The following is an 11879-nucleotide window of genomic DNA, read 5'->3' on the forward strand; positions in this document are numbered from 1 at the left end:
TTTCACCCAAGAGGATATGTAATGTACAACCCGACGAGAGTTGCAAGACAATGCAGTTACGTACAAAAAATCTCAAGGTGCACAAGATGTTCAATATCAATGAGACAAAAACCAAATCATATGATAATGATATTGTCATTGTTCAGAAGTCTTTTCCGTCATGTAATGATTGGGACGACAGAGCGTTTCACAGATATCCTTTGGATGGTCCATCTCGAGCAGATGGAGAGATAATTCTGGGTTACATACCGTGGTACCTCAAAGTTTCACATACTCGAGTGATACGAGTAGATGAGAGGCCCAAGATAGACGACATATATACGACTCTCGATTACTTGGTGTGTATTGTTACTCAATTACGATTTTTTAATGGTTTTAGCATTATATATTGAATGTTTTTTATTTGAAATTGAAACAGAGAAGACGAGTCGGACACTTGATAACCCAGGCAAAGCTAGAAATCAGGGAAGGGAAAAATGTGAAAGCCAATGAAAAGATAATTGATGAATTGAACGGTCTCGAAGGTGTAGAAGCTGGTGCAAAGTTTGGGGAGCATGAAGAGGATAATGATGATGATGAGGAGGAGTAGGATGAGCCAAAGAAGAAGAGAAAGAGAGCCCCTACCAAAAATATGTCTGAAGGTGCCTCGAGCAAAGCCTAACCTAGTAAACGAGGACGCGGTGGACGTGGTCGTGGCGGTGGACGTGGTCGTGGTGGGGATGTAATACCCGATATTTTTATTTACCGTTTTGGGTCGGGTTATAACCGCCTTAGTTTGTTACTTAGGTTGTTTCTTTTGCCTTAGTCTAGTTGGGGTGTTTGGACTAGAAAAGCTACAAGTTAGGGTGGAAATAAAATCACATAATTTAGTTTAATAAGTAAAATAAAATGAATAGAAAATGAAAAGACAATTAAAAGAAATAAAGAAATATATATATATTAATTTTCATTATGAATATTAGTATTATTAAAGTTTTATAACTAAAAGCTTAGGGAAAGAATTTTACAAGGTAGAAACTAAGGAGGAGAAGAAAGAGATGGAGCTAGAGATTTTTAGATAAGAAATCAAGAGGATTTTGTAACAATTGAGAGGAAGAATGTTTAATCTCTTTTCTCTTTGTGTTTCTTTGTTATATTTCGATTTCAATTTATTGTATTCTTATATCATTAGGGTTCTGAAATTTATCTCTTTAATTTGGTGCATCTGAATGATGATCATGATTTTGCAATTTTTATATAACATAATTAGGTAATTGTAGTTAAATTTTGAGAACAATACACCGCAAATTCACCATTGAATGTGTATTTGAATTTGGATGATAGTTTCTGAAATTCTGGAAAGTTCCGATTTTCTGTGTTTATGATATTCTTAGGAAGTCTTAATGATGTTAAAACAATTTGAGTCCTTAACAAAAGTTGTAGATTTGTGATTTATCTATCAGTATGCTTAGGATTGAGTCAATTTGATATTTCTATGAATTTATCATGAATTAATTGGTAATGACATGTAATCTGCCCAATTTTTTGGATGTCCTTGTAAATTCGATAACTTTTGTTTGAACCGTTGGTATCAGAGCTCTAGGCTTTAGATCTTGAATGAGACCGTAAAATAAATTATCTGATGTGTTGATGTGATACTAAGCATGCTTGTTTAATTTGATTGTTATGTTGTGTGTTTCATCTTATTAGTTATTTTTGACTTTTGTTGAATTCATGTGAAGTGCTAGTTGTGTGCTAGACTGAATTGTATCATTGTTTATTATATTAGTTATATTTTGCGCAGTTTGGAGATTATAAGTACATTCTAAATTTCGGGAGGAAATTTCTTTTTAGGGTGGTAAAATGTAATACTCAATATTTTTATTTACCGTTTTGGGTCGGGTTATAACCGCTTTACTTTGTTACTTAGGTTGTTTCTTTTGCCTTAGTCTAGTTGGGGTGTTTGGACTAGAAAAGCTACAAGTTAGGGTGGAAATAAAGTCATCTAATTTATTTTAATAAGTAAAATAAAATGAATAAAAAATGAAAAGACAATTAAAAGAAATAAAGAAATATAAATATTAGCTTTCATTATGAATATTAGTATTATTAAGGTTTTATAACTAAAAGCTTAGGGAATGAATTTTACAAGTTAGAAACTAAGGAGGAGAAGAAAGAGATGGAGCTAGAGATTTCTAGGGAACAAATCAGGAGGATTTTGTAGCAATTGAGAGGTGGAATGTTTAATCCATTTTCTCTTTGTGTTTCTTTGTTATATTTCGATTTCAATTTTATGTATTCTTATATCATTAGGGTTCTGAAATTTATCTATTTAATTTGATGCATCTGAATGATGATCATGATTTTGCAATTTTTAGATAATATAATTAGGTAACTGTAGTTAAATTTTGAAAACAATACACCACAAATTCACCATTGAATTTGTGTTTGAATTTGGATGATAGTTTCTGAAATTCTGGATAGTTCCGATTTTCTGTGTTTTTGATATTCTTAGGAAGTCTTAATGATGTTAAAACAATTTGAGTCCTTAAAAAAAGTTGTAGATTTGTGATTTATCTATAAGTATGCTTTGGATTGAGTCAATTTGATATTTCTATGAATTTATCATGAATTAATTCGTAATGACATGTAATTTTCTCAATTTTTAAGATGTCCTTGTAAATTCGATAACTTTTGTTTGAACCGTTGGTTTTCTGTGAAAGTTGGATATGTGGTTTTTTATGGAGATGTGTATGTTCTATGAAAGTTTCAGGAAGATCAGATTAAAAAAACCACCCAAATATGTATGATGCAAAATGGATGCAGTTATCTTTTTTGTAGAAATGCTTGAAAGAACATTATGTTCTTATTCCATGGTTGCTTGTATTATTTGTAAAATGATTTTAAAAATTAAATGAGTTAATGTTTTTCCGTTAGATGGAATATGATTCCATGCTAACGGCGGGTAATGATCCCCATGGGAACTTGTGTTTCCCGACCATCGATGGCGGCTGTCCGTGGCGGTAAACGATAGGTGGTGTACGAACCAAGGTTTTCGATGGAACGGGTAATGATCCCAGAGAGAAAATGGGTGTGAACCTCATAGGAACTTTTGTTCCTGACCATCGATGGAGGTTGTCCGTGCCGATAAACGATAGGTAGGTGTACGAACCAAGGTTTTCGTACCGTGAACTCATGGTTTCTCTGTGACGATATTAATATGTGAATGGATGAGTTGAATCATTGATGAATGACTTGTTGACAATTATTTTGGTATTTTAAACTCATGGTTTGTTGGTAAAAATATTGATATGTAACTCATATATGAAACTTAAAAGGATGGGTTGTTGGAAACATTATTGATGATGTTAATTGATGTGTTGAACCCTAAATAGATGATTTGTTGGAAATAATATTGGTATTGTGAACTCATTATTGAACAAATAAATTGGATGATTTGGTGAAAATAATATTTGTGAGGTAATGTTGTTGGTTGAATATATTCGTTGAAGTTGCATTGTATTTCTTATTGTATGTTGTTCCTTGATAAAATGATTTTGTTTCCGCATCTTTAGAGAATGGGGGTGCAGTCTATTGAGATGTCATCTCACCCCAATTGACATCCTTGCAGATTCATCAGAGTGGCACAACGAAATCTAGGAATGAGTAGCTTAGTGATTGAATTGTTTTATTATATTGCTTGAAATGTAGTTGAAATAATATGTTTGGTTGAAAATGTTGTTAAAGATAATTAGTGGATTTATATGCTTCATTTTATGTTATATAAAGTTTAAAATATGTTTTGTGCAAAAACTAAATTAGCAAAAAAATATGTATGCATAAGCCTCCTTCTGACCCGTAACGCTTCGAGTTCGGATCTCCATACGGGTTTGACTCTGGTCCGGAACTCGGGGTGTTACAGGGGATGTTCATGAATGAATGGTTACATCCATGTTTGTGTCTTTAACTATAGATAATTATGGAGTCAAAAATTATGTCTTGTCTTAAACTTATTGTCGAATTATGATTGGTGATACTCCTAGTTTATTAATGACTTAATCTGGTTTCCAGTTTATGAATGAACTAGTGTGTGTGGAAAAAAATGGAGGATTCCGACATTCTTTCTGTCAGAATGGGATTACAGATAATTATATGTAAACCGATTCTGACAGTTTCCCAAAGGTTCAGTTTTAGAATCGGTTTTCATCTACCAATATGTAATCTGATTGCTAAGAAGAAAAGTTCTGGAACTTTTAGAATCGGTTTACATGTATGAATATGTAATCCGATTTTTATGAAGAAAAGATCTGTAACTTTGACAATCGGTTTACATGTGAATTACAAAAGCCCGATTGTTGAGAGGCATAATTTATATGATTTTTTAAGGACACAATCGGTTTATATGGACATACCTAAAATCCGATTGTTTGATTTGAATTTGAAAAAAATAGCCGTTGAGTCCTTATCTATAAAAGGACAACCTCTTTCGGCCACTCCCATATCACACACTTAGCCTAGAAAATGGAATGGGAACCGTTTGAAGATTTGTGTCTCGTTAAATCCTTTGCTAATACTTTCCGTGAACGTTCGAATTTGTTACCTGCCGTTAACATCTCCATATTTTGGCAGCGGTTTTATGAAATTGAGGAGACTATGAGAAGACAAATTATGAAATATTTTGGGGAACATTTGCGCAACTTCAGAAGAAAGTTGTATGTAAAGTTCATAGTGCCCAATTTGGGTAAACATGCTAAACTAAATACTGTTCCTAAACAATATCGTGTCATTGTGAACCAAGAACAATGGGACAAGTTCGTAAGGTGGAGGTTGTCTGATAAATGCAAGGTTGTATATTTCACGTTTTAGTTTGGAAATATTGATATTAATTTCATTAATTAGTCTAACTTTTTTATGAATGAAATTCTTTAAATGTGTATGCTCAGGAGTTGTCCATTAGGAGAGCTAAGGCACGTAAGAACCACAAATATAACCACAGGACGGGAAGAGCAGGGTATGCAGGGCTGTTGGAAAAATTAGTAAGTCCAGTTTGTTATAAAAAATTATTATTATTTCCAGTTTAAATTATAGTATTATCTATCTAATTTTTCTTCTTGTGTATTTTATAATTACTATATTAATGAGAAAGAGATCCTTGAAGATGAAAATCCTTCACGGTCTTTACTATGGAGGAAGGCACATCAAAACAAAAATGGAGAATACGATGACGATGATGTTAGGGAAAAAGCAGCTCAGCTTGTAAGACGACTGAAACTATCTAGCTATTTGTTTTGTGCTTGAGTAAATGTGAAAATAATTTTGCTTTAATTGATTATCACTTCTAATCCCTTAATTCTTTTTTTGTGCAGGAGGATTTTGATAAGCAGCTGGAAGATGGAACTTTGAGAAAACAACCAGGCAATGATTCTATCACCCTTGTGTTTGGGGAAGAACATGCTGGGCGTGTAAGATGTATAGGCAAGGGAGTGACTCCAACAACGTACTGGCATTTGCCACGGAAAGGAGCATCCAAGGAGCACATTGAACTGAAGAAACAACTGGAAGATGAAAGACGCGCGAACCAAATGGAGAGAGATAGGAAGGATGCATAAATGAAGGAAATGAAGGCAGCAATGAAGGCACAAGAAGAAATGATGAGCAGCTTAATGTCTCAGCTAAAATCTCAAGGTATATTGAAAAATAAAATCAAAAGCAAAAAGGCACGGGTATGTTTAACATCATCCAAGTAATTTTGATTAAGTATGTATTTCCTAATAATTCTGCAGTATCTAATATGTCAACTGCACTATATAGAAATCTCCTATTAGAGAGAAGTCTCTTATGCTTGAATCCCCTGTTACAAGCATTTCTCCGACTGAAAGGAATGAATATAATACAAATAGAAATGACCCTGAATCTGAACATGTATCTCAGTCTACGGGATCGAAAGATAGTTCTGAACTCCAAATGGTATGTTTCTTTTGCAGGTATTTAAAATATATAGTGCTTTGAGAGTTCCATTTTTTGTTGATGTTAATATAGCGTATATTTTTGTAGTCTGGAAAATACAAACAAAAGTCTCCTGCATCTGAGCATCTACCCCTTAGTTCACCAGACAATTCTCAATCGAAAGACAAAACTGAACTTTCAACGGTATGTCCTTTTCACAGGCATTTAAGAATTTTGAGATTTGAATTTGTTGATGTCAATATAACATTTATGTTTTGCAGATTTGTAAATGCAAACTGGCTCATGCTTCACTGAGAAATATCATTGCATGGGGTTCGGTTCTTCCATCAGTGCAGGTCAGAAGGTTCATGGAGATCCACTCCGGGATGATTGTGTCAGAGTGATGGTTGAAAAGTCGATATTAAAGAATCATTATTTGCCAGTCCCATCTACTCATCTCAAAACAGTAGAGGATGCTGAAAAATCTATAGTAGCTTGGCCTAAAGAGTTTGTGATCTCTTGCTCTAGTGTAAGTTGCTTTATTATACATGTTTATTACCTTCTGCATCCTGACCATATAACTGTTAACATGGTTTTTTCCCTTAATTATACATCCACTGGCTTGCTGCAGGGCCATCCACTTTCAGACCCCGGTGAACATGATTCTGACCCAAACGATGAATATGATTCTGACCCAAACACTAAGAAGACAAAGAAGAAGAAACCTTCATATATGAAGAGCGGGGAACTAAGGTCTCGGAGATCCAGCAAGAGACTCAAGACTGCAGCCTAATTATTAATAGAAATAGTCGTGGACTATAGGATTTGGATGTTTAAACTTTTAAGTCTCTCTTTGAAAGTTTGTTTTCTCAAGGTTACTGCACAATTATCATATTGAGATATTTATTATATTGTGAAATGAAATTATTTTGGTACAATTCTAATTGTAGTCTTCATTAATTTTTTATGGATGGTTATTTAGGTGATTTTTGAATAGCTACATTGAAAACACTTAATGTGTCCAAAAGGTGAACAATATCTACATTCAAAACACTTGATGTGTCCAAAAGGTGAACAATAGCTACATTCAAAAAACTTGATGTGTCCAAAAGGTGAACAATAGCTACATTGAAAACACTTGATGTGTCTAAAAGTTGAACAATAGCTACATTCAAAAAACTTGATGTGTCCAAAAGGTGAACAATAGCTACATTGAAAACACTTGATGTGTCCAAAAGGTGAACAATAGCTACATTCAACACACTTGATGTGTCTTTCGAAAAAATTTAGCCACGGTGCTACAAATTTTTAGTAGCCATAACTTATTAATTGGCCATGTAAAATGTTTATCATGTGTCCAAAAATATGGATGGCCATGGTACCATAGATTAAACGTGACTACAAATCATGTATTAGCCATGTTAAATTATTTTCCGTGTGTCCAAATGATAGAGATGGCCATGGTTGAGAAAAATTAGTGTGACCGCAACTCATGAATTGGCCATGATAAAATGAATTTTGCGTGTCCAATTGATGACAAAGGCCACGACTATAATAAAATTTACGTGACTTTAAGGTAAACTTTAGCCACATATAATTAAATTGTGTGTCTATAAGGATCCTATGGCCACGGTGATAGTGAAAATGCTTAACTACCAAAAAAATATTGAGTACCATATAGACACGGTTTTAGAGTTATGGCCATGGTTAATCATATTTTATAGCCACTCAAAGTTTATGAAGCCATAGGGATACCTTTTTGTCTCGGCACCTGATGCCACATTTTTGGAGTGAAAAAAATCCATGACCAAAAGCCTATGGACACGGTGATTAAGTGTGGCCAATGTGAAGATTTGTACTAGTGAATATTGGTAAGTGCAAATTTAGAAGGCCTTGTCATTGAGATTAGCTATTGCAAATTCGAAAGAGTGACAGTTTAAGTGTTTTCTTTGTAGCGATCCTGATGCTGCCATCTACTGTTGGTTATATGTAAATCACAAATTATCTTAGAAGCCTTTTATTTTATACTAGAATAACCTTCGGCATGTAATAAGAATCATTGTTCTATTTATTGTTTAGTATGAGTTTGTTACCATATAGTGGATTATATATCATCCTTTCCTATTTGTGTAGCTTATCATATAGTTTATTTTAAAGTAGTGGTGTGTTGACGAATATGTGTGAATGCAGAAATGGAAATCATGGACTGAAGTGAAGTTGATGCAATGATACAACATGCTAGGCAGCCAAGCAAGATCACACTAACTTACACTACTCACTAGCGTGTTGACATTGTTAGCCTCCGTGGCTGTTAGACATTGTTTTTTTCTTTCTTGGCTTTGTTGTAGTCTGTTATGTACTTTCTTTTGCATTGACTACACTGGGAGTAGACTCTTTAATTCTAAATATTGTTCTTGTGTGGGTTTATACTTCTCACTGAACATTTTGAACTTAAAAAGACAAAAAATCTGTTTTTTTCAAGCTTTTAGTTTTTTCCTAGTTATCGGATTTTAACGGATAAAAATCCGATATCCTATAGCTTAACCTTAACCTTAACCTTAACCTTATCGAATTGGATTTTTTGATATCCGCCGGATGTTATTGGATATCCGATAATCCTTAAACTTAACCTTATCGGAACTTCCAATATCCGCCGGATATCTATCCGTTGCCAGACCTACCTGGCGGCCTGGGGTTTACTATTCTTATGTTATGTGCCTTTGCATATATAATTCAAGTCAACCAACAAAAGAAAATGAAATTCTAGTGATCAAGAAATACGTATAAAATGCATATATGCTAGATCGATGGTCTTTAGAATAATATAACCTCAGACAGTTTCTTAGCTTCTTTCAATATTATTAACAAATTTGAGTATTGAAATTCACCATGTCGAAGGCATCAGCGAAGGTGATATATTTGAAGAGTTCTGACGATCAGATCTTTGTTATTGAGGAAACCGTTGCGTTGCAATCTAAAACTCTTGAGCAGATGATTGTTGATAAGGACAACGAAAATATTGTTATCCCTTTGACAACCATCACTGGGAGTATCTTGGCAAAGGTAATCGACTACTGCAACAAACACGCTGAGGCTGAAACTAGCGATGAAGAGAAAAAGATTTGGGATGCCCAGTTTGTGAATTTCGATGTTCTTACAAATCCCCAATTAGTATTTGACATGATCCTGGCTGCAAATTTTCTTAACATACAGGGCTTGTTGGACTTGGGATCAGAGAAAGTGGCGGAGGTAATATATGGGAAAACACCAGAGGAGATACGTCGGACATTCAACGTCCCAAACTTCAGACCAGAAGAAGAAGAAGAGGTTCTCAGGGAAAATCAATGAGCTTTTGAATGATTTCTTTTAGCAAAAAAAATATTTTGCAGCAGCAGCGCGGAATAAGCTAGAGGTGATCATTTCTGGTTAATTTCCTTTGATTATATTTTGTGTTTATGTGTTTATCTCTTTATGAATTAGAGATTAAGTGGGTATTCAAAGAATGGGTTTGTATTTACGTTAATGATGAATCAAATTCTTCTGTTTGGTTATATATTTGGCTTCTGTTCCTTATTCACAATCATATGGTAAAGAATAATGGCAAGAAGCCTCAACAGGCAAAACTTATGTACCCTGCTGGTTGAATGAGAAGATGCAAATTGTTAGAAACAAACTTCCCTAGCAGATTGTCAACTAGTTCATTTCAAACACCAATACCTAGTTCATGATGAACTTGATTTAATGCCTAGAAAATTTAACAACCAGCAACATTCATCAGAAGCAACCTTCACCTTCCCACAGTTGGTCAACTTCTCTCATAGCAAAAACTCTTAAGAATAATTTGAACAGTTCCGATCATCCGTCAGTGACCGAATAAATTATTTCATTATGAACGGTATGAATAGAAAGTTTGGGTAGCATGGACCATTTCTTGTTTTTCGTCATTGACAAACAAGTAAGACTAAACTTGTTTTAGTGGATACTCTTTATATATCAACTTGGTTTTAACAAAATATTAAAATGGGGTTAGGAAATTGTCCAGCCATCTATTGGTGGTTTAGAGTCTTTAGACTTTAAAAGTTAGGTGTAATGGCGCGCTAATAGTCGTGCTAATGACGAAAAGCAATTAGTCCACTGATGTCGACCTAAAACTTTTAGAAACGTATTACTGGGGATGGACTTGACCTTGTTGTCATACTATATCCCCTCTCTCTACCACGCCTATCAGGTAACTCCAGCTGATGATAATTGATGGGGTACGCAACATAGTTGCCGTAGTGTATCCATGTTGGTCTACACTTTGTCTCTTGCCGCACTATTAAATCCACCGAAACTGAATACATAATTTCTCCCTGCCTTTTCTGGGTTTAGACCTTGGAGTGATTTTTTGGAAGTTAGTCTAGAACCACGGTGTCCAAATACTATTCCTTTTTTTTTTCTACCGTTATGGGGTCCATTAGACTTGCAAGAGAATGGAAAATTCAGCCGGACTTTTAGGCCGGTTCCTATGGGAAGGGTATAAAAGTTGTTTTGGCATGCCACATAATTTCTCATTATGATAAAACTGGCAAATACTAATAAAATAGTATATTTTATTATATTTCGTGGGACCCTTATCAATAAAAAATCTGTTTATTTGGGTTTGGTGGGGTTATTATTAAGTTTTAGGGATTATATAATATTTTGTGGGATCCTTTTATAATAAAATCGGTTATAATAACTAAAAAGTAGGAGAAAAAAAAGTAAAATAAAAAGTAAAAAAACTACCTGGCGATCTAGTGTAGACCGCTAGAGGTGGAGATAAAATCCGGAGATCTAAACTCCACCGGACGGTCGAGACTCGACCGTTCGGTAACTATCCGACTTGGCCTGACTAAGTGGAAAATTTGCAACTTAGACAGACCGATTTGCCTGTTTGCCACCTCCATAATGGGTGCTTAAATGACAAACATTCATGTTTGCCACACCCACGAGAAGGAGCCTTAGACTTAAACTTAAAAGAGAGATTGGAAAAATAAACAAAGAAAATTCATCAATAGAAATCTATTTCTATACTAGAACACCTTAGATTTTCTTTTGCAATAAAATTCCTCACCACCGCAGAGATACAAACACACTTTCTAATATTCAATAGTGACAAATTCTAGTATTGCGAACATCACACCATGTCATCTACACCAGCAAAGACGATTACTCTGAGGAGTTCTGATGAACAGATCTTTGTTATTGGGGAGACCGTTGCTTTGCAATCTAAAACCCTTGAGCTCATGATAGCTGATAACGATAATGAAAATATTGTTATCCCTTTGACCACCATCACGGGCAGTATCTTGGTAAAGGTGATCGAATACTGCAACAAACACGCTGAAGTTGAGACTAGTGATGAAGATAAAAAGATTTGGGATGTACAGTTTGTGAATTTCGGTAGTACACAAATATTATTCGACATGATCCTGGCTGCGAATTTTCTTAACATCAAAGGCTTGCTGGACTTGACAACGAATATAGTGGCGGAGATGGTAAAAGGTAAAACACCAAATGAGATACGCCGGGCATTCAACATTAAAGACAACTTCACCCCTGAAGAAGAAGAAGAAGTTCGCAGGGAAAATAATTGGGCTAATGAATGATTTGTGTTGGCAAAAAGATATTTTGCAGCAGCTTGATGTAGGAGTCGAGCAGCCGGTCATAGCTGGTTAACTTCTTTTTGATTATATTCAGTGTTCGTTGTTTATTTCTGTAGGATCAAGCAAGAGAGAGGAGAGCACACGCGAAAGCAAATAAACGATTACATTGATGATCAGTTTGGTGTACATTTTCTCATGGATTACTAGCCTACTTATAGTCTCACAAACTTGAGAATCACTCAAAGTAGTTTCCTAATAAAGACAAACTCTAATTAAAGCACACTTCTAGAAACATAAAGAAACTCTAAATATAGTAAACTCTAAATC

At 34.7% G+C, this 11879-nt stretch overlaps 2 protein-coding genes across 2 annotated transcripts; both read left to right on the plus strand.

Annotated features, from left to right (window-relative positions):
• Window positions 1-8709: 8709 nt before the first annotated feature.
• On the plus strand, window positions 8710-9478 carry LOC113338609 (SKP1-like protein 1A). Its single transcript, XM_026583990.1, has 2 exons — window positions 8710-8988; window positions 9139-9478. Exons 1-2 carry the CDS (start codon window positions 8815-8817, stop codon window positions 9271-9273), a joined length of 309 nt encoding a protein of 102 aa, XP_026439775.1. The 5' UTR covers window positions 8710-8814; the 3' UTR covers window positions 9274-9478.
• A 1538-nt stretch (window positions 9479-11016) lies between these two features.
• On the plus strand, window positions 11017-11673 carry LOC113338618 (SKP1-like protein 1B). The gene has a single exon (XM_026584000.1). The coding sequence runs from the start codon at window positions 11091-11093 to the stop codon at window positions 11553-11555; it is 465 nt and encodes a 154-aa protein (XP_026439785.1). The 5' UTR covers window positions 11017-11090; the 3' UTR covers window positions 11556-11673.
• The last annotated feature ends 206 nt before the right edge of the window (window positions 11674-11879 follow it).

This window comes from Papaver somniferum, chromosome 1, assembly GCF_003573695.1.
Source record: "Papaver somniferum cultivar HN1 chromosome 1, ASM357369v1, whole genome shotgun sequence".
In the NCBI taxonomy this organism is placed as follows: domain Eukaryota; kingdom Viridiplantae; phylum Streptophyta; class Magnoliopsida; order Ranunculales; family Papaveraceae; genus Papaver; species Papaver somniferum.